At 41.7% G+C, this 24,545-nt stretch overlaps 1 protein-coding gene across 1 annotated transcript in view; it reads right to left on the bottom strand.

Annotated features, from left to right (window-relative positions):
- RBMS3 (RNA binding motif single stranded interacting protein 3) overlaps positions 1 to 24,545 on the bottom strand; it is a 1,499,266-nt gene that overhangs the window by 1,147,113 nt on the left and 327,608 nt on the right. The window contains exon 4 of the mRNA XM_059077389.2: positions 3,859 to 3,927. Within this exon, the coding sequence (XP_058933372.2) occupies positions 3,859 to 3,927 (69 nt within the window). The remainder of the gene's footprint in view (positions 1 to 3,858; positions 3,928 to 24,545) is intronic.

Below are 24,545 nucleotides of genomic sequence, written 5' to 3' on the forward strand. Positions count from 1 at the left end.
CCGATGAAATTAACATTCGAGTTGTCAGTCCCCCCACTTATAAAATATCACATCATTATCATAGAGATATTGAGAGGATTAATGCATTGAGAGGATAGTGCATGTAAAGGAATTAGCAGACACCACATAGTAAGTGCTCAATAAATGTTAGATATGCTGATAACAATTATGAAGGAAAGGTGATGATATTAATTTTCAAATGAGTAGGTATCTGCCTTGTATGCTGATTTACTCGTTACTGTATCTATGTTTGTGTCTATCTCAGGTTTACAAATAGTGTTTTGAAAACAAATAGGAAATGATCCACTTGGACTCTTAGTAAATATAAATCCACGACTCCGTTTTTTTCCTAAATGTTCTGCTGATGCCAAAGATCATCACAAGGCTGGAATCCAGGAATGAGTTGCAATTGTATTGTCTACCTCAGGCTGAGAATTTGTGTAGGGACTTTCAAAGACAGAAGCCAATAAGCCTATTATGTTGCAAACGCAAAAGACAATGGTTTTTGTAACAAACACAGATTGAAAAGGGAAGGATTAGAGCATGAGTAACAAAGAAGAGAAATAATTATTCTGAGTGGGATAGGGGTGTAAAAGGATTACCACCCACCAGGCCAGCTCAAGATAATAAATCTCAGAGCTTTCAGCAGCTGCAAGGTAGGTGATCGTGTAAATATTCACATAACATTTCTAAAATTAAATGTCGCTGTTACAGAAACAAAAGAATGAAGTGGGGCATGCCACAGTAGGTGTGTCAGTCAGAAAACAGTCGGAAAAACTGTTGGAAAAATGGGGCCAATACCAGACTGTCCAGCAGAAGGAATTTAATACAGGGCACTAGTTATAAGGGTGTTGGTAGAACTAAAAAAACAAACGGGGAAAGATGAGGAAGCTGCTGCCTCCCCTAGGGCTGGGGGGAGATGAGAGTATGTACCTAAAAGCCAGAAGTAAGGCTGCTTGCTTTATGGAAGTTAGATCCACACAAGGTCTCAGACATGGAGATATACTGCCCAAAGCAAACACAGAGGGAGAACTAGATCCTGTCTCTTTCCAGTCTGCCAACAATTCCTCCCACTGGGAGAACCTACACTGTGGCGAGCATTGCCCTCTGAGGAATGCGCCATTAAGACCCTCATAAGCCTCAGGGCCCGATTGTACTCTCCTTCGTATGCATCCTGGACTTTATGGTATGAACGTAAAAAAGGAGATGGCCTTTGGCCAGATCGCTCCAGAGACCTGCTCAGTTACTGGAGTCCCTGCTTGCTCCCTAAAGCTAGGAAAAGCAACCCTGGAGGGGAAGTTGGTGCCTTTGTGGAACAAGCAATAAACCTGCTGATGCAGATATGGTGGTGACTCCCCAAGATGGAAGCCCAGTTCTATAGAAAAATGTCTATGCAAAGTCCTTGCTTTACAATGTCTATGTAAAGTCCCTGCTTTACAATGTCTATGCAAAGTCCCTGCTTTACAATGACTATGCAAAGTCCCTGCTTTACAATGACTATGCAAAGTCCCTGCTTTAGGGGTTTATACATGGCTATGCATTGCTATTAAATTTGCCTTGCAACCATCAGTTGTTTGTGCCCTTCTGATCCCATACCTTGGTGCTTTCAGTTCCCTACCCCCTCTTGTCGACTGTTGCTGCACTTTGAGGACCCGCCTTGGATGGCAGCACTACACAGGAGCTAGTTAGCAAGGGAGCCTGGGAAAGTAGGTGTCAAGGGAAGGGCATGGAGAAGATCTGAAAGCAAATGAGCAGATAACCAGCACAATAGACAGTCAATCACCAAGAAAACCTATGAAATAGAGAAAAAGATACCACTCCTTCCACTTAGAGTTAAAAAGAACTCTCAACACAAAAGAGATGACATCAATATTAGTTTTAATTGGAGTACCATTTAGAAATGCCACTGGGTTATGTTCTCCCATCAAAAAGGTGCTGCTATAATATTGAAAGTCTCCCCACACAACCAGATTTCTTTCCACATGTAAGAGGGTAAAAGGAAACTCATTTTTAGTTGTTCATCTGCTCTCAGATTTCATAGACCTGGAAGAATTCAAAGAAAAAACATGGGGAAATGCATGTAGGATGGTCATCACTTTAATTTCCCTAAGATATTAAAACTTACACAAATACCATCTAACAATTCCCTGATTTTATGAAATAAGGTCATTGTAATAGCAGAACACTAAAAGGATATATTTCCAGAATTAAGTACTGTCCCAACTGCCCTGTCTTTACTTTTCTCATTTCGTTACAGCCGGTGAAAAGTTTGCAAAACCAGCACAGAATCACAGAAGGACAATGTAAGGTTATCTCAATGGGAGGTTCCCAAAAGGATTGTATTGACTTGTAAAACTGAATGAGCTCTGGAGAAGAAAGCATAGAATCCTAGACCAACTAAATTTGTATAAGTTTGGACAATGTAATCAATCTCTGGGTCCCACTTTCCTTAGATTGTGAAGATTAGATTTAGAACATCTCTGCATCTTCAGGGTGAGCAGAGATGTGAGTGCTGACTTGCTCAGCTCAGTCTCGGGGAAGTGTGAGCACAAAAATCACAAGTACCGATTCCTAAAGTGCACATGCTCAGGTCGTGCCCAGCACGTGGGAAGTCAAGGACACCTGGGCACTCAAAGCAACTCCATTGGTTGGCGCCTCAGCCCCTCTTTCTGTGCCACCTTTTTTCTCAGCTCACATTCATGAATCAACGTATCCACCAAATTGACCAAAAACTATTGCAGCCACACATGATGCCCATGAGGGTGGAGCCATCACCTCAACTTTTTTTCTACCAACCAATTCAATATAAAAATAGGCATGGTGATAAAATATGGCAATAATGGAAGAATTTAGTTTTATTAATTTTAACATTGTTTTATGGACAAACGTCAATCTGTAATTGCAAGGAAAACAAAAGATAAAAAGCAAAACACTAAAAGAGCCCTCCCATTTTTCAGATGTTGGAGTAAATGGTCACCAATGCTAAATTTCTACAGAAAGTTGGTGAAATGGGGGCATTAGGACTATAAGCCATTGACAACAGGCCCCTTGCATAATCACTGCAGCCAGCCCAAGTGACCTGAAAAGTCTAAGACAGAATTCTGGTCAATAAAGCAAAAGACAAACGGGAGGTTATTTCTCCTTGGTCTCATAACTAGCAGGTAATTTGAACGCAAGTCCTGCTCAGCTTTTCGAGTCCAAGGCTAGTGTTCTTACAATGACCTGCTTCTAAAAGAAGTCCATGTGGTCACAGGCTGTCACCAACAGAAAAGGTGCTGCTTTGTTTACACACAGGGACATGACAGCATCTGCTGGCTTCACTGCCCCAAAAGATGTTAAATAATGCTCAGTATTGTTTGACCTGGGGAGCGGTTGGTAATAACCCTAAGGAACTAGGCAAAAAATACAACAACAGCAAAGTGATTCTTTGTAGTATTAGCACATCTTCTGATATATCAGGGTACACACTCAGAGCCCTGTGTCCAGGCACATGTACACACATGCGGAGCATACCCCCACTTCCTGCAATAAAAGGGACAGAAAGGATAATCTTGGGTTGAAGAAAAAAGGCACATTTCATTTCCAATAGTTGCTAGATTGATTTCATCAGCTATCTACTGAGGAGGGCTTTTCAGCATTTTCCTGTCATTGTTCCCCTCAGAGAGTCCTGACCCAAAACTTGAAGTCCAGAAAAGTTACCAATGAGGAACCACACAGCCCTTTGTCAAGGGGGCACTGTCAAGGTGAGACCAGACGCAGCCCAACACTGTCCACATTTTCTCAGAGACAACACAACTGTAAGTTCGAGCATATCTCACGGGTAACCAACATGTCAAGTTCTTAAAAAGAGCATCTTACCTGATGTGGCTGCGAACTGGACCATCTGCTATAGGTGGGAACACCGGACGGCTTACTGGCTGAGGTTCTCTAAGAAAAGGAAAGAGAAAACAGATGTCACGCTGTTACACAGACTGAACACACTTTTCATTTCTCTAAATGAATGATTTATTCAGTGTCTACAGTTCCAAAACTTAACACATCTTAGACTCTATCTGAACTGAGTCTTTCTGATTCATTTCTTTTAAAACATAGTCTCCTCAACAAGTATAATCATATGGACATTAAAGTCAAGACAACTGGATCCACATCTCAGTTTGTACTAGTTTTTTAACGTGGTATGAGTCACCCACATGCTCTCTGTCTCAACTTTCTCTTCTATGGAACCTGGAATGATCATTTTTATGTCACGGGACTCCTGTGAGGGTCACATATGACAATAGCTGTGAAGCACTTTGTACAGTAAAGAACTATGCAAGTATAAGGCGTCCATTCAACAAGCAGAAAATAAGACATGTTATTTTACGTTTCTGTTTGAAACAAAACTGGTTTACAAACACCTAAGTTAATAAATGAGGTCATGTGAGTGCCAGTTATTCTTGTTATAAAAAGATCCTTCACCTTACAAGAGGACCACACCATTGCTACCAGCAACCTGGGCTTGTAAAATGCCACAAGCTCACCATACATGAGCTCATCCCAAACCATTCTCATCACCATTTCCTTTTTCTACTTCTACCATGGAGGCTAGAAAAGCTACATGCTCACTTTCTGAGTATTTCTTCCCACCAGCGCTGGCCCATGAGATGTGATCATAATTCTGCTGTGGGTGGGCAGTGGTCAGGAGTTCTGAGAAACCCTTTGCTTTCCTGATAAAAGGGAAAAGATAAGGCTTATACATTCCCCATTACTCTTCTTTCTCGCTACATGCACATATGCTACACGGGAGCTGAAGCAACCATTTTGTGACCATGAGGAAAAGGCTGAGATGCTATCCATGATCTTGTTAAGCAGCTGAACCATGACTTCTGGCTACTACTTTTGCCTAAACCCTCCTTGTGTCATTGACATTAATTGCGTTTTTCTACTACTAGCAGGGTGTAATGCCATGCTCTGCTGTTCATTCAAATTGAGTCAAATTACAAGATTTCAGTTCTTCAGAAGCTTGTGGATGCTTCAGGCAGAGAGAACATACAGACAGAAGCATGAAGATGTGAAAGCGATTGGTATGCTTTGAAGATGATCAATAGGTCAATACAGTATGGCCAATTCCTGCATCCCCCATCACTGCACTCTATTTGCTCTTCAGGACTCTTGTGTGATTCCCAGTTGGCCTTTGCTGATTCCAACAGCTTCCCTGCATCTCTGCAACAGAGAGCCTCGTGTGCTGGCTGCTGCTGTGTCCTGCCTGCTCTGATCAGCTTCCCTCTGCATCTGCCCCTCCAAGGGGGCAGGGCTGGGACCACTCTCTCCTGCCTCACTGAGGTTAATGGGAATGAACCCAAGAGCAAGTGTGAGAGAAGCATCTTGTTTTCAACTTGGATGGAGGGAGAACCTCAAGGAGGAGCTAGAAGTTAAACCAAAATCTTCATCATTTTTCCTCAGGGAGAAACAACAGGGATGATCTTATCACTGAAGGACCATGTGTATTCTCCAATGCTCACTTTCCTTGTTGTGAAGTAATGTCCCCATGCTCCCTTCCCATCTAGCCCCAAATCCATTCAATTCAATGATTCTAATATATTCACTTTTAGAGTATATAAATGGTAACCAATTATAGTGGCAAGGCTGACTTTCCACGGAAGGATTAGATTCCTTTCAATGTTATGTGTTTAAAATACTAAAAAGAACCTTCTTCTTAAATCTCAGCTAACTAGATAAGGTTCATAATCTAGACTAGCTCTTTGCCTGGATGTTTTAACAGAGTCCATCTTCCCTACACTTTTAGGAAGAGGCTGTTGGCTGGTTTTCCAGCCCAACAATTTGGGCTTCAGCAGTCTCTTTAAGTCTCTTTAAATCATAAGATTTTAGAATTCACCATCAGACTAATTTTGGAGGCATTATGTCTTGAGAACATAATTCATCATTATTTAAAGTCACAGTACGGGTTTCCAAAATTATAACAATAAATTTTATATTTATTATCAGAAGAATTAAGATTTGGGCTTTTTTAAAATTGAGATATAATTGACACATAACATTGTATAAGTTTAAGGTGTACAACATGTTGATTTAATACATTTATATACTACAATATGATGCCCACTCTAGTGTAACACTTCTGTCAGGTCACATAATTATCATTTCTTTTTTATGGTGAGAACAATCAAGACCTAGTCTATCAGCAACTTTGAGTGTTGTTGACTATAATCTCTATGCTGTGCATTAGATCTTTAGGACTTATCTGCTAGTTGCAAGTTTGTACCCTTAAACAACACCTTCCCCAACAGCTCTTGGTAACCACCATTCTACTCTCTGTTTTTACAATCTTGGCTTTTTTAGATTCCATGTATAAGTGGTATCAGACAGTATTTGTCTTTCTCTGTCTGACTTACTCATTTAGCACAATGCCCTCCAAGTCCAACCATGTTGTCACAAATGGCAGGATTTCCATCTTTCTTGTGGCTGAATAATATTCCATTGTGTATATGTATGCACCACATCTTCTATATCCTAAGTGTTGATGAACACTTAGGTTGTTTCCATATCTTAGCTCTTGTGAATAAACATGCCATAAGCATGAGAGTGCAGATATCTATTCAAAATCCTGTTTCACTTTCTTTGGGTATACACCCAGAGGTGGGATTGCTGGATCATACGGTAGTTCTACTTTTAACCCTTTAAAGAACCTACATACTGTTCTCCATAGTGACTATACCAATTTACCTTCCCACCAACAGTGTAGGAGGGTTCACTTTTCTCCACACCCTTGCCAACACCTGTCTCTTATCTTCTTCAAAGCTTTGGATTTTATAAATAAAATTTAAATTCTGGTAATCAAAGTCAAGATATGAGCACTGACATTCAAAACACATTTTAAAGAAAAGTGAGATGTGTGACATGCAGCACGTGACTCAAATTCTTAAGGAACCTTGAAGTGGGAAGAGCAGAAGATGGGCACTTGTGGATTTGAATGCAATAATAACTCCCTCTGAAATGGACCTCTATCTCCTCTGGATAAGTATCACAATTCTTCCATGCCCACCCTTCACTTTTTCCTAAAGGTCACACTGCACATCAGCACTGACACAAATATGATTCACTTTATAATGGCAATTACAGTCTTGTGATTCACATGCTTCGTATCCTTCCCAGTGCTCAGGATAAATGTAAAAGGCAAGAGAGACAACAAAGCAACTGGGCAACATTAAGTACAAATTTTAAAGGCATAACAACATTCATAATCATACCATAGCTTCTGATGGATGTGGCTGTATTTGAAAACTAGTCTCATAGCATAAAACATGAAATCTGGTTGGGTTTCCTTCATGTGTTTTTAATAAACTAGCCATAATGTGTGGTTTGGATTTCAGCTTAAACAAAAATAAACTTACCCGACAAACCAGATAACTAATTGTTCATACCCTCACTCTCCTCCTGCTAGAGCCCTGGGCAACCAGTAGTTAATCAAAGGGACAAACCCACATCAGAATAAAGAGGCTTGCATGAATTCTCTGACCCCAGGAATTCACAAATCTCTGAGAGTGGGATCCAGCAATTTGCATTTTTAAGGGGCTCTTCAATTGATTCACATTAGATCTTAAAAGCAAAGAAAAAGGCCAGAATAATCCTAGCACAACCTTCTCCTGCTACAGTTGTCCATTGAAAGACAAGAGCTATGAAGAGCAGAGGCAAGAAGACCCGAGGATATTATTGAGCAGTTTTCTCTAAACAGATAAAATGAACTCTCAGACTCTAGAGAAATATTTCTGGAAACTGTGGGAAGACGCTTGGGGAGAAAGAATCTCATTTTTAATCTACAGATATGAATTAAACTTTGAACCACCAAACTTAATTAAATGGGTGGGTAAGGGTTTCAGTTTGGATATCCACCCACACCCCACACTCCCTACCTTTGGAAAACCTTCTCTAAATACCAAGAATAGGCTCTGCCCTTCTGATGTGTTTCCAACACATCCGTACCTACCCCTTATCAAAACTCTGCTCACTCTATCTTGTAATTGCCTTCTAAATGCAGCTTTCTCTTGTAGACTGTACATCCCACAAGGTTATAGGGATGAGGGATAGCAAGTTGGGATTGGATGTTATTTACTCGTGTAATCAGGCATGCCTGTGCCTGGAATACAGTAAGTGCTCAGTAAAAATCATGTCAATTAATTAAAAGGTTCATTAAACTTAACCCGATCCAACTTTGGCAAGTATGGAGACACTGGTGATGGAAGTGACATTTCTGAGGGAAAGTATCCATGAAAATTGGCAGGATTTGACAGTCTCAGTGCTACTTGATTTCCTAAAAGTGTAGCACCATTGGCCCAGACTTCTAGATATTAGGATAGGGAGTTTTCTTAAATATGGCTTCAAAGAAAATACTGCTCAAGTAATGAGGGCAAGAAATAAGGAAAATGGCAGACACCACTTTGAACTTGAGAGTCTTGGGTGCATGTTAATCCACATAAAAAGTCTCCTGAATGAGTACTGTGGGGCAGACTTTGAAAAAACTAGATGACCCATCAAAGCAGGCAGAAGCTAGAAGTCAAAAAGATATTGAGACTCAAACATTTACCCTACTTTGCATCTTCTGTCTCTCCCGTCTCCAGGCTGGTGAGGCTTGTGGGAATGTAGTTTACTTATATCATGGAGAAAGGAGTTCAGGAGGAGAAGAATGTAGAATATTTTAGTGACAAAAGCATGCAGACAATGTCACTAAGAGGCTTCCTTTTTAACAGACTGTTTTGTCAAACCAAGGAAAAGGAGTGCTATTCAGAAACCTGGAAGACAGACCAAATTCAAGGGCAGCTCACAGTTGAGGAAAGCTGCCAGATGTTGCAGCAAGACGGCCAGCCAGCCAGGCAGCTGCTGTTCTCCATCCTACAACTGTCCTCCAAATCTAATCGCCCATCACCATAAGACAAGGAGCTTGGGGAACATGGACATTTTTCAATAGCTGGAGTTTTTCCTGCATTAAGCCTTAAGCCTAATTAAAGCACGAAAAATGAAAAACCAATAAACGGTGTTGGAAGATGCCAATTGGACATATGAATTTAATATCATAGCACAAAAAAGTCATTGACAGATAGGATCCAGGAATCCACATGGGTTACTCAGACAGTCTGAACTCTGGATGATAGACATGACTTCTGGGATTTTCATTTCAGATGGAAAAATCATGTTTCCAACTCTAATGAGATGATTCATGCAAGGAACAAGACCAAAAAAGCAAATAACCTAGACAGCAGCAACATTTTTAATAAGCAAGGTGTAGAGAGCTGACTCAAAAACCTTTCTTCTGGAGCACTTGTACTTTACAAGTACAAGTGGCAAAGGCTCTACCCACACACACCTTAATAAGCAGCTACCAAAAAAATCACAAGTAAGGACGCAGACCAGACAAACTAAGAAAAGAAAATTGATTAAAAAAAGAAAAGAGCATGGGGTGAAGTTCTGAAGTCTCTTTAACAATTTTGCTATTGAAAGGGCCACACAGTTTCCTCGTTGTAGTGGTGGTGTTCTAGAACATACTCTCTAATATGTGTTGCTACACTGATTCGGCATTTACTAAACTTCTATACAGTTAGTGTCTGTGAGATAGATAAGAAACAGTCTCTAAACTCTCTGTCCTTTATAAATGCAATCACAAACTTATTACCCTCATTTTAATAAGGAATTATTGAGCCACTTATGGAATGCCAGAACTCTGGACCTAACTAGCTCAGTCAAAGAGCACTAGCACATTCCTAATGCTACAGAGAATCCTAAGAGTTGGGTAAGGGATGCTACCTAAAAGTTGACCTAAATCTTTCCAGTTTCAATAAAAGCTCAGATCATTAAGGTATACGACAAGCAGCTCCCATATTCTCCGTTTCTTCTCAGTGCTAACCATCCTCTGGAATTCTTTTCTCCATTAAATCAATCCATTTTCTTTAACATTTCCCTGTGTGCCCTAGTTTCCAGGCTTTCAGTCATGTCACTGCCCTCCTTGGCCACCCCCAAAACCTCCAAACGCCTCCCTCTGAAGCTGTGAAATCTGAAATTGGATGAGTTACTCTTTGGGTCCTCATTCCATGACAAAATGCAAAATAAAATAAATCTAAGCTAGCCTCAGTGCAAACAATGAAAGAGAGAAAATCTCGATACAGTCAAGTACTAAAGATGGATTTAGTAACTATATTCAATAGGCTTTGCCTCTTGGTTCTATTTATTTTTCAGTAATGGAAGAGAAATAGCTGAGTCTGGGTTAAGGAGAACTTAGATGTAAAATAACACAGACTCCATCTTCCTCTAAGAGTTAAAATACCATGTGGATTTACTGAAATCAAAATGATGTTCCCAGGGTTTTTGTTTATTAGTCCTCCCCACCCCCACCTCCCACCAATGCACTTTAACTTGACAAGCACTTTAACTTGACAAGCAGTTTTTTGCATGCTTAGTATGTGCAAAGCACTCTATTAGCAACAGGGCTTACAAAGATGGATGAGATTCTCCCCAATGATGTTTTTCCTCTTCCTCCTCCAGTCCTGCCCCAAGGAACCAGGTGCAAGCCCATCTGCTGTCACTCTTCATCCCATTACCCTATGCAATTTCTTTATAGCTCTGATCACTATTTGAAATTACCTGTTCGTGTACTTGTTTGGTTCTACATTGTTCATGTCCCTCACTAGAATGTTAGAACCAAGAAAGCAGGGTTCTTGTCTTTTCCCCACTTTCCTTTGTTAATCGTTACTTTTACTATCATGCATACGGCAGTGTCTCAGTCAATATGAGCTGAAATTATGAATGAATGGAGAGACTCAGTTCTTATCCTCAAAGAGTGAAGGACAGTAACAAATCCAAAACTCTACTACAGGAAGGAGTGTTGCTCCTTCCCTCGTGCGTCTGTGCCCTGCATGGGGGAGCCATTCGCAACACACAAAAATCATACGTTGGTCTATTACGACACTTTTCCAGCAGAAATGATAAAGTAACTTACTGTCACAAATTTACAACAGTATTCCAACAAGTGGAAGTAAAATATCTTAGGCAGGGTGCCTAATTCTCAGTTACAAAAAGGCACTCTGCAGGCTACAATGGTCTCGCAAGGGCAATTCCCTTGCCTTGGGTTTTGAGTGTCCCAGATAAGAAGTGAGGACAGAAGAGGTTTTCTCACCAACAGATGCTGCTTTAAATGACCAGACTGTGGTTCCCCAGGCTCCAAGATGGCCTCTAATGACTCCCTGGGTCCTGGTATTCACACCATTTTATAGCCCCCTCCACACTGTATCAGGGCTGGTATGCTTAACCTGCAGAAACTGATAGAGATAAGGATACTCACTCACTAGGTTAGGTTCTAACTTGGGCTGCTCCCTCTCTCTGGGATCACTTCCTATGGGAGGGGCTGTATCACGAACCACCCTACGGAGAATCCCGCCGGTGAGAAGTTGAAACCGCCTGCAAACAGCCATGTGGGTGAACTTGAAGGTTGACCCTGCAGCCCCAGTCAAGTCTTCAGCCCTGGCTAAAGGCTTGACTGTAACTTTAAGAGAGACTATGACACAGAGCCACCCAGCCAGTCAGATCACATACCCCCTACCCTCAGAAACTGAACAAGGTAATCCATGTTTGTTATTCAACTGCTAAATTTGGGGGTAATTTGTTACACAGCAATAGATAACTAATTCACCTTATTAGCAGAAAAACTATTAACCTCTTATAAGTAAAAGTCTGTAGAAAGGATTTAATACCCTATGAATCATATCTAAGGGGGATGAAAACACTATTCTTGTGACTGGTAGAAAAAAGAAGTTTCAGGATTTTTTTCCCCCTTTAGGTCTTTTTAAAAAGCTAAGTCCCTGAATTTTCACATCATGATTTAACATGTCTTGCAGTCACTTTCTTCAAGGAGAGAGAACTGTAAGTCCCTGAAGACACAAACACAAGGTAATCTCCAGCTCCCTTCCTGCGCAAGACTAAAAACAGCAAACAGGATGCTCAGTAAATAAATGATAAGCTTCCTGTTATCAAGCAGCTTTCTCTGTAACTCAACTTGATCTTGCTGTATCTTACCAAAAAGAATGGATTCACTTGAGCTGCTGGGCTCGTCTGCCACCCCACATCTCAGAGACACAGAAACCCTCCCCTAGCAGCTGCCTAATAGGGCAGTGTATGGAGTTCTGCTTTCAAGGTACTAAGGGGAGAAAAGGCATGCACAGACTCTGTGTTCCCCAGAATGTGTGCTATGCAGAAACTGGACCTGCAAAGTGACCTGTTAAAAAAAAATGGTTCTTTCGTCAGTTTGGGGAAATACTATATTTCCCAATTGATCCAACCCAGGGGTCAGCACAATTTTTCTATAATTGGTCATACAGTAAATATTATAGGCTTTGTGGGCCATATAGTCTCTTTCAAAACCACTCACTTCTGCTGTGGACCATGACAGCAGCCATGGACAATACAAACAGGTGTAACTGGGCTCCAATAAAACTTTATTTGCAAAAAATGGCTTGGGTCAGACTTGGTCCATAGGTTGGGGTTTGTATATTTTTCCTGCCACTCACAGGAATGCTGAAGTACTGGGAAAGCAGGAAAGTAAACACAGAGGCCATTGATCCAACCTCTCTCTTAAAGAATCACTGCACATTCTGACATATAAAAGGCATTAAGAATTTCTGCTCCAAAGACTTATCCATGGATCCATTTGTTCAACTCAATTTCCCAAAAATTATTTGTCCAAAGAACGTATTTACTTACTTAATGATTTCTTTCCTGCACTCCTCCCTTGCCTTCCCCTCTTCGCCTCTCTTCTCTCTCTGTCAACTTGTCTTATTTTTTTAATTGAAGTATAGTTGATTTACAATGTTGTGTTCATTTCTGCCATATAGCAAAGTGATTCAACTATACATATATATTCTTTTTTAAATATTCTTTCCCATTATTATGGTTTATCATAGGATATTGAATGTAGTTCTCTATGCTATACAGTAGGACCTTATTGTTTATCCATTCTATATATAACAGCTTACATCTCTCAACTTGTCTTCTTATTGAATAACTATTAATAATTCAGAGATCTAGTCTTCCATAGAACATATCTGAGGAAATAATGAGTTACCTAATCTGCAGTGTGTATCAGCCTGAGTGAACAATTTAATTCTACCTCCGCAGAGAACTGACTTGGAACGTGGAGCGTCAATGAATGCTTCAAGCGATTTCTTGACTTTTATACATAGGATAGCCTCAAAGATAGAAAATTTTAGAAGTGTTTGGTTTTGGTTCTCAAGATGGTAGCATAGAAAGATCCTGAGCTCACCTCCTCTCATGGGCACATCAAAATTACAACTATTTATAGAACAACTGTCAATGAAAAAGATTGGAACCTACCAGAAAATATCTTGGACAACTAAAGACATAAACTATAGCCAAGACCCACAAATGGGAGGATAATTACAGTTGTAGAGTTTCTCTCCAAGGAACAAGGGGTCTGAGCCTCATATAGGGCTCTCCAGGCTGGGGGTGCTCACTGGGAAGATGAGCCCCCAGAACGTTTGGCTATGAAGGCCAGTGAGACTCACTTTGAGGAGTCTCACAGGACTTGGTGAAATAAAGACTCTACTCTTAAAGGATTCACACAAAATCTCACACACGCTGGGACTGAGGGCAGAAACAGTAATTTGAAAAGAGCCAGGGTCAGACCTGCCTGCTGATCTTGGAGAGTTTTCCAGAGAGGCAGGAGGCAAGTGGAGCTCCCCTGGGGACAGAGACACTGGTGTCAGCCATGTTTGGAGTCTCATTCTAATTGTGCTGGCAAGCACCATTGTGGAATCCTCCCACCCAGCTCCACTCCCACCCACCAGCCCATAAGCACCAAGTCTGGGACACCTCAGGTCAAGCAACTAACTTGTGGGGGGACACAGCCACGCCCACCAGCAGACAGATTGCCGTAAGACCCCTGAAGCCTACAGCCACCCCTGAACATGGCCCAGCCCACCAGAAGACTCAGGACCCAGCCCCACGCAACAGTGAACAAGCACTAGACCTGCGACCCCCAGAGACCTGCTGCCAGAGATCCCAGGGCTAGCTCCACTCACCAGCAAGTCTGCTTGAGACAAAGCCTCAACCACCAACAGGATGACACAAGGACAACTACAGCCCTGCAGGCTGTCATGGCAGGATCCAGCCCACCCAACAGCAGGCCAACACAAGCTTCAGGATTCCATGAACCTTACAGCCAGCCACATCAGAAACCAGCCATGCCCACCGGTGAGTCCACATCAGCTCTGGGACCCCTGGCCCTGCAGCCAGACCACAGGACCCCACTCTGCCTGCCACTGGGCCAGCACTAGCCCCAGAACCTGGCTGCAGGCACCAGCCCCAGGATCCCCTAGACTCTGACTATGCTCACCAGTGAGCCAGCACTAACCCCAGGGCCACCTGGAGATCTGCAGCAAGCTGCCTCATGACCTGGCCCAGCCATCCAGTGGCCAGCATGTTATGGACAAGGCAGGATCTGGCCACCAACTGACCTTGAGGCCAGCAATCCCTATCAGACGTCCCAGAGTACTCAGCCCACCATAACAAAAGGACCAATGCAGCCCACATAGCGGGGCTGGGCATATAGCTCTAGTGTCCAGAGGTGAGTGCACTTCTGGGAAGCATAGGACATCACCTACAAAAGGCCATATCTCCAAGGTTGAGAAACATAACCAACCTACCAGACATCCTCCCTGACTTCAGACTATACTACAAAGCTACAGTAATCAGAACAATACAGTACTGGCACAAAAACAGACACATAGATTGATGGAACAGAATAGAGAGCCCAGAAATAAACCCACACATTTAACGTCAATTAATCTATGACAAAGGAGGAAAGAATATACAATGGAGAAAAGATAGTCTCTTCAATAAGTGGTGCTGGGAAAACTGGACAGCCACGTGTAAAAGAATGAAATTAGAACACTTCCTAACACCATACACAAAAATAAACTCAAAATGGATTAAAGACCTAAATGTAAGACCAGATACCATAAAACTCCTAGAGGAAAACATAGGCAGAACACTCTTTGACATAAATTGCAGCAATATTTTCTTGGATCCATCTCCTGAAGCAAAGGAAATAAAAGCAAAAATAAGCAAATGAGACATGATTAAACTTAAAAGCTTTTGCACAGCAAAGGAAGTCATTGACAAAATGAAAAGATAATCTACTGAATGGGAGAAAATATTTGCAAATGATATGACCAGTAAAGGGTTAATATGCAAAATATATAAACAGCTCATACAACTCAACATAGAAAAAACAAATATCCCAATAGAAGACCCAAATAGACATTTCTCCAAAGAAGACATACAGATGGCCAACAGACACATGAAAAGATGCTCAACATAGATAATCATCAGAGAAATCCAAATGAAAACCACAATGAGATATCACCTCATACCTGTCAGAATGGCTATCATCAAAAAGAACACAAATAACAAATGTTGGTGAGGATGTGGAGAAAACGGGTCCTTTGTACTCTGCTGGTGCAAATGTAAATTAGTGCAGCCACTGTGGAGAACAGGATGGAGTTTCCTTTAAGGAGTAAAATAGAGCTACCATATGATTCAGTAACTCCACTCCTGGGTATATATCCAAAGAAAATGAAAACTCTAATTCTAAAAGATACATGCACCCCAATGTTCACAGCAGCATCATTTACAATAGCCAAGATATGGAATCAACCTAAGTGTCTATCAACAGATGAATGGATAAAGAAGATGTTAGATAGATAGATGATAGATAGATGATAGATAGATAGATACAATGGAATACTACTCAGCCATAAAAAAGAATGAACTTTTGCCATTTGCAACAACACTGATAGACCTAAAGGGTATTATGCTTAGTGAAATAAGTCAGACAGAGAAAGACAAATACTGTATGTTATCTGTGGAATCTAAAAAATAAAACAAATGAACGAATATCATAAAACAGAAATAGATATCCTTTGCTGTGCAAAAGCTTTTAAGTTTCATTAGATCCATTTGTTTATTCTTGTTTTTATTTCCATTTCTCTAGGAGGTGGGTCAAAAAGGATCTCGCAATCCCACTACTGGGCATATACCCTGAGAAAACCATAATTCAAAAAGAGTCATGTACCAAAATGTTCATTGCAGCTCTATTTACGATCGCCAGGACATGGAAGCAACCTAAATGTCCATCAACAGATGAATGGATAAAGAAGATGTGGCACATATATACAATGGAATATTACTCAGCCATAAAAAGAAATGAAACTGAGTTATTTGTAATGAGGTGGGTAGACCTGGAGTCTGTCACACAGAGTGAAGTAAGTCAGAAGGAGAAAAACAAATACCATATGCTAACACATATATATGGAATCTAAGAAAAAAAAATGTCATGAAGAGATTAGTGGTAGGATGGGAATTAAACACAGACCTACTAGAGCATGGACTTGAGGATATGGGGAGGGGGAAGGGTAAGCGGTGACGATGTGAGAGAGTGGCAGGGACATATACACACTACTAAATGTAAATTAGATAGCTAGTGGGAAGCTGCCGCATAGCACAGGGAGTTTACCTCTGTGCTTTGTGACCACCTAGAGGGGTGGGATAGGGAGGTGGGAGGGAGGGTGATGCAAGAGGGAAGAGATATGGGAATATATGTATATGTATAACTGATTCACTTTGTTGTAAAGGAGAAACTAACACACTATCGTAAAACAGTTATACTCAAATAAAGATGTTAAAAAAAAAACACAAAAAAAACAGAAATAGACTCACAGATATCAAAACTAGTAGTTACCAGTTGGGAAAGGGAAGGGGAAAGGGGCACAATAGGGATAGAGAATTAAGCGGTACAAACTACTACGTATAAAATAATTAAGATACCATGATATTATGTACAGCACAGAGAATATAGCCAATATTTTATAATAACTATAAATGGAGTATAAGCTATAAAAATGTTGAATCACAATGTTGTACACCTGAAACTAATTGAAACTAATATAATATTGTAAATCAACTATACCTCAGTTTTTAAAAAAAGTGTTTGGTTTTTGTGTTTATTTTGTGAAAATTGTTCGATTGATGCCTTGCCACATTCTTCTGTCCTCCACCTTCCCCCACCCCCACCTGAGGAGTGATTGCTACTTCTGGAACTTGTAGGATGAAAACCATCATATTAGGAAGTTTTGGATTTGATCATTACCCCTAGACAATGTCAAGGAACTAACAGATCTAGAACTTAAAACTCAAAGTTGATTTCATTGGTCAAATTCACAAACTGAAGATTTTCTGGCAAAGTGTGTTAGAAACTTATAAGACACACATAGTAGTGTCAAGTATGGTCAGAGTTCTTTTAAACAGAAGAAACCTTTAAATTCCTCAGTATTGTCCTATGATTATTGGTGACTGTTGACCAAACAGGCCAATCCTGGTACAATGTGAGAGGGGACAGTATGTGAATTCCAGGAGAGTGAATCACTGGAGGAGGTCTCTTGGAAGCTGCCTGTCACATAAGGTCTGTGGAAAAAAAAATGGGAAGCAGGTATTTTATCTCCTGAATCTGATACTAATTCTGTGGCATTTACCAAGTCATTTCTGCTAATCTATATATTGGGGGAGTTGAACTAAAATCAAATGTTCGGTAACAATATAAATCTATCAATATTTATACATTACTTAATATATTTTCAGTGCACTTTCATATTAATGATACCACACGGTGGACAATGTTGAGTGAGAAGGGTCTGGCCACAGGCTGGCTAGAAGCCAGTTTCCCAGAATGAGGCTGCCTCTAACTGAGATTCCAACCTAATCGTTTCTTCCTCAAAGCCATGAGAATCTTCAGGAAAGTCAGACTATCCTGAGCTTAGATACCACCAAGGCCCTATAATCCACAAGGCCTTTCAAAGCTTGAACTTTTCAAATCCTGAGAAGAGAGTTGGCAGTTCCTGAATTTTAGGAGTGGTTTAATCACCACCCCCCACCCCATCAAATTGGAGAACCCCTTTCTGTCTCTTCATCACACAGAGACATGTAACTCTCAGAAGTTTTCCCCCATAAGAACATGTCCATCTTTATCCAGGGATTGCCTCCCGTCCCTTTATTTTCATTATGAAACAGAGTAGGAGGACCACATTCTCTGTAAAAATAACACCAGATGCCACAGCTGCAATGGGCCTCCCAGACACGGACACTTGTGACAAGGCTCTGATCTGACCGTGTGTGTGGCTGTGGGTTGTGGGGAGAGAATGGCCACAGCTGTCACAGCGGATCAGGTTTATCCTTGGTGCTAATGTCCATGTACCAAGCACCCTTGGCCTGCGCTCTTTCCAGGATGAGTGTGTTTACAAGTGGAAAACGTTTGAAGTCTTTGCTCTGTGACTGAATGGAATATGTCAGAGAGAACGCTTTTATGACTCTTCCTGAAAATTATCATGTGGCTGATCCTTCTTGTGGGCCTAAAAGTAGAAAAATACACTTTAGTTTTTCTCTCTCCAGGAAACTAAAGATTTCACAATTCTTAAAATAAGGAATAAACTATAAAGTTTAAAACTTTATGTAGAAATAAGCAACTGTATCCTATGAAAATACTCATAAATTGGGGATTAAGTTAATTCTTCCAAATACAGCCATCTATTTAGAAGAATTTTGTTGCCATCTACATTATTTGAAACTTAAAAAAATATATACAGGAGGAGGGGGGTGAGGTAGAAAATTGAGCCTAATTTTAAGAGAGTGGGATTTAGGGCCAGCACATGTAAAAGCATTCACAAGCATTAAATCACAAAAGAAATTAACTACCCCCTGCGATGTGTATTTAAATGCAATCAATTCTGAGAAATTGTGGAAAGACTGCCCTCTTCAGACACACTACTTTTTCTTTTTAAGTTGCTATAGATTTTTTTCTATATAAGTCTCTCTAGGGGAAAATGGAGTATGGGGTAAAATAGTTATAAATCAGAGGTTTACTCTAAGAAATAAATGTCAAAGAAGTACATGGAAAAAATGTTCTTAAGTGCCTAGTCTGCCTGTCTGGACTTGCCTAGAATATGTATCTTATAAGTATTCTGCTTGGCTCTTGAAACATCTAATAAGCAAGCTTTAGAATCCTGAACGGTAATTAATTAATGCAACTGTCAGGGCTGAAATGTTTACCTCGGCTGTCACATATCTCAGTGTATTCAGAATAAACACCTGAAGTCACAATAATTGGCTTTCATGTCATTAGAATTTTTAATAGCCATGATGAACTCTACTCATTCCACACCAAACTCTTGTTTTCTGTTTTATTCCTGTCATTTGGAGCAAGCTGAAATGACAATTAGAGAGTCCTGTCATAACGAAAGGTATTGTGCATATTTGGGTCCTTGGGCAGGCCCTCATCTGGCTGTCGGCAGAGCTTCCTTGGAAACTCTATAGGCAGGTCTTAGGGAGAACCAAGTGGGAAATTTCATTTGAAACTCAACTTTCTTTTCTACATTTCCGGATCTGGGCCTTTCCCCCACCCCCAATATTTACTTTTTCAATGATCAGATGCAGAATATGAGTCTCATATAATGAGTCCAAAAACCACACTCAAAAACCAATTTCAATTCCTTATCGTCAGTCCAGAACAAATTAGAGCAAAAAAAAAAAAAAAAAAAAGACCAACAAATGAGAAAATACCCCCATTGTATCACCTTCTACAAGAAGGACAGGAAGAAATCTAGCTTGCAAAGTGGCCTCTTTTGCTTCCTAACTGCGATGAAAAGAGAAGGCACATTATATACTCAATTAAACAGAGGTCACTGCAGAGGGAAATTCTAAACTGTTCTAAACTACTTTTCGAGAAACAGTAGTTTAAGAAAATTGAATTAGAGTTTGTAGGAAACTGGTGTGTACGGCAGTGATAACTAATGATTTACATGATACCTGACATCTGTAATATACACGAGCGTTTTTGCAGTGGGACATAAACACAGAACTAACTTGTTTATGATTGGAGGCAACTTGCTGAAAGGAAATGCATGCTAGCATATTTCTCCTCTAGTTTGAGTATTCAGTTTCATGTATAATTGATAGATTACCATTTTTATGAAGGGTAAAATAATAGTAAATAAATATGAAGATTTAAAATAACATCCATGGAGGAGCTTCAAGATGGCGGAAGAGTAAGACGCGGAGATCTCCTTCCTCCTCACAGATACATCAGAAATACATCTACACGTGAAACTTCTCCTACAGAATACCCACCGAACGCTGGCAGAAGACCTCAGACCTCCCCAAAGGCAAGAAACTCCCCACGTACCTGGGTAGGGCAAAAGAAAAAAGCAAAAAACAGAGACAAAGAATAGGGACGGGACCTGTACCTCTGGGAGGGAGCTGTGAAGGAGGAAAGGTTTCCACACACTAGAAGCTCCTTCGCGGGCGGAGACTGTGGGTGGCGGAGGGGGGAAGCTTCGGAGCCGCGGAAAAGAGCACAGTAACAGGGTGCGGAGGGCAAAGCGGAGAGATTCCGCAGAGGATCGGTGCCGACCGGCACTCACCAGCCCGAGAGGCTTGCCTGCTCACCCGCCAGGGCAGGCGGGGGCCGGGAGCTGAGGCTCGGGCTTCAGTCGGATCCCAGAGAGAGGACGGGGGTAGGCGGTGTGAACACAGCCTGAAGGGGTTACTGCGCCACAGCTAGCCGGGAGGGAGTCCGGTTTAAGTCTGGAGCTGCCGAAGAGGCAAGAGACCTTTTCTTCCCTCTTTGCTTCCTGGGCGTGAGGAGAGGGGATTGAGCGCGCCGCTTAAAGGAGCTCCAGAAACGGGCACGGAGCTGCCAAAGAGACAAGAGACTTTTACTTGCCTCTTTGCTTCCTCGGGCGCGAGGAGAGGGGATTAAGAGCACCGTGTAAACGAGCTCCAGAAACGGGCGTGAGCCGCGGCTGTTGGCACGGACAGTAGAGACGGGTGTGGGACGCTAGGGTTGCTGCTGCCGCCACCAAGAGGCCTGTGTGCGAGCACAGGTCACTCTCCACACCACCCCTTCCGAGAGCCTGTGCAGCCCGCCACTGCCGGGGTCCCGGGATCCAGGGACAGCTTCCCCAGGAGAACGCGCGGCGCGCCTAGGGCCGGTGCAGCATCACGCCGGCCTCTGCCGTCGCAGGCTCGCCCCTCCCCCCCGGCCTGTGCCAGAGCCACCGAATCAGCTGCTCCTTTAACCCTGTCCTGTCTGAGTGAAGGGCAGACGCCCTCGGACGACCTACACGCAGAGGTGGGGCCAAGTCTAAAGCTGAACCCCAGGAGCTGTGTGAACAAAGAGGAGAGGGGGAGGTCTCTCCCAGCAGCCTCAGAAGCAGCGGATTAAAGCTCCACAACCAACTTGAAGTGCCCTGCATCTGTGGAAAATCTGAATAGACAACGAATCATCCCAAGCTGAGGAGGTGGACTTTGGGAGCAAAATATACTATTATTTTCCCCTTTTTTCTTTTTGTGAGTGTGTATGTGTGTGCTGCTGTGTGAGATTTTGTCTGTATAGCTTTGCTTTCACCATTTGTCCTAGGGTTAGACCAACCCGTTTTTCTTTGTTTTTTTTAATAGAAATATTTCTTCATAATAATTATTTTTTATTTTAATAACTATACTGTATCCTACTTTATTTTGTCTTCTCCCTTCCTTTCTTACTTTCTTCCCTCCTTTCTTCCTTCCTTTCTCCCTTCTTTCCTCCCTTCCTTCCTCTCTTCCTTCCTCCCTTTCTTCCTCTCCTCCTTCCTTTCTTTCTTGCTTCCTTCCTTCATTTCTTCCTTCCTTCCTTTCTTCCTTCCTTCCTCCTTTCCTTCCTTCCTTCCTTTTCTTTCCTTTCTATTTTTTCTCCATTTTATTTTGAGCCATGTGGCTTAAAGGCTCTTGGCGCTCCAGCCAGGCATCAGGGCTCTGCCTCTGAGGTGGGAGAACCAACCTCAGGACACTGGTCCACAAGAGACCTCCCAGATCCACACAATATCAGACAGCGAAAATCTCCCAGAAATCTCCATCTGAAAACCAAGACCCAGCTTCACTCAAGGACCAGCAACGAACAGTGCCGGACACCCTATGCCCAACAAAGAGCAAGACAGGTCTACAGCCCCATCCATTAGCAGAGAGGCTGCCTAAAATCATAATAAGGCTACCAACATCCCCAAACACACCACCAGACGTGGACCTGCCCAACAGAAAGACAAGATCCAGCCTCATCCACCAGAACAGAGGCACTAGTCCCCCCAACCAGGAAACCTACTCAACCCACTGAACCAACCTTAGCCACTGGGGACAGCCACCAAAAACAGAGGGAACTACGAACCTGCAGCCTGCAAAAAGGAGACGCCAAACACAGTAAGATAAGCAAACTGAGAAGACAGAAAAACACACAGCAGATGAAGGAGCAAGATAAAAACACACCAGACCTAACAAATGAAGAGGTAATAGCCAGTCTACCTGAAAAATAATTCAGAATAATGATAGTAAAGATGATTCAAAACCTTGGAAATAGAATAGACAAATTGCAAGAAACAGTTAACAAGGACCTAGAAAAAATAAAGAGGAAGCAAGCAACGATGAGCAACGCAATAAATGAAATGAAAAATACTCTAGATGGGATCAATAGCAGAATAACTGAGGCAGAAGGACGGATAAGTGACCTGGAAGATAAAATAGTGGAAATAACTACTACAGGACAGAATAAAGAAAAAAGAATGAAAAGAACTGAGGACAGTCTCAGAGACCTCTGGGACAACATTAAACACACCAACATTCGAATTATAGGGGTCCCAGAAGAAGGAGAGAAAAAGAAAGGGACTGAGAAAATATTTGAAGAGATTATAGTTGAAAACTTCCCTAATATAGGAAAGGAAATAGTCAACCAAGTCCAGGAAGCACAGAGAGTCCCATACAGGATAAACCCAAGGATAAACACGCCAAGTCACATAATAATCAAACTGTCAAAAATTAAATACAAAGAAAACATATTAAAAGCAGCAAGGGAAAAACAACAAATAACACACAAGGGACTCCCCATAAGGTTAACATCTGATCTTTCAGCAGAAGCTCTACAAGCCAGAAGGGAGTGGCAGGACATATTTAAAATGATGAAGGAAAAAAAAACCTACAACCAAGATGACTCTACCCAGCAAGGATCTCATTCAGATTTTTTATTTTTTTATTTTTTTTTTTTTTGCGGGCCTCTCACTGTTGTGGCCTCTCCCATTGCGGAGCACAGGCTCCGGATGCCCAGGCTCAGCGGCCATGGCTCACGGGCCCAGCCGCTCAGCGGCATGTGGGATCTTCCCGGACCGGGGCACGAACCCGTGTCCCCTGCATCGGCAGGCGGATTCTCAACCACTGCGCCACCAGGGAAGCCCAAATTTTATTTATTTATTTATTTTTTGCGGTATGCGGACCTCTCACTGCCGTGGCCTCTCCCGCTGCGGAGCACAGGCTCCGGACGTGCAGGCTCAGCGGCCATGGCTCACGGGCCCAGCCGCTCCACAGCATGTGGGATCCTCCTGGACCGGGGCACGAACCTGCGTCCCCTGCATCGGCAGGCGGACTCTCAACCACTGTGCCACCAGGGAAGCCCCTCATTCAGATTTGATGGAGAAATTAAAACCTTTACAGACAAGCAAAAGCTGAGAGAGTTCAGCACCACCAAACCAGCTTTACAACAAATGCTAAAGGAACTTCTCTAGGCAAGAAACACAGGAGAAGGAAAAGACCTACAAGAACAACCCGAAACAATTAAGTAAATGGTAATAGGAACATACATATCAATAATTACCTTAAATGTAAATGGATTAAATGCTCCCACCAAAAGACACAGACTGGCTGAATGGATACAAAAACAAGACCCATATATATGCTGTCTACAAGAGACCCACTTCAGACCTCGGGACACTTACAGACTGAAAGTGAGGGCATGGAAAAAGATAGTCCATGCAAATGGAAATCAGAAGAAAGCTGGAGTAGCAATTCTCATATCAGACAAAATAGACTTTAAAATAAAAACTATTACAAGAGACAAAGAAGGACACTACATAATGATCAAGGGATCGATCCATGAAGAAGATGTAACAATTGTAAATATTTATGTCCCCAACATAGGAGCACCTCAATACATAAGGCAAATACTAACAGCCATAAAAGAGGAAATTGACAGTAACACAATCATAGTAGGGGACTTTAACACCCCACTTTCACCAATGGACAGATCATCCAAAATGAAAATAAATAAGGAAACACAAGCTTTAAATGATACATTACACCAGATGGACTTACTTGATATTTATAGGACATTCCATCCAAAAACAACAGAATACACATTTTTCTCAAGTGCTCATGGAACATTCTCCAGGATAGATCATATATTGGGTCACAAATCTAGCCTTGGCAAATTTAAGAAAATTGAAATTGTATCAAGTATCTTTTCCGACCACAACGCTATGAGACTAGATGTCAATTACAGGAAAAGATCTGTAAAAAACAAACACATGGAGGCTAAACAATACACTACTTAATAATGAAGTGATCACTGAAGAAATCAAAGAGGA

Source organism: Kogia breviceps, chromosome 10 (genome assembly GCF_026419965.1).
Source record: "Kogia breviceps isolate mKogBre1 chromosome 10, mKogBre1 haplotype 1, whole genome shotgun sequence".
Taxonomy (NCBI): domain Eukaryota; kingdom Metazoa; phylum Chordata; class Mammalia; order Artiodactyla; family Physeteridae; genus Kogia; species Kogia breviceps.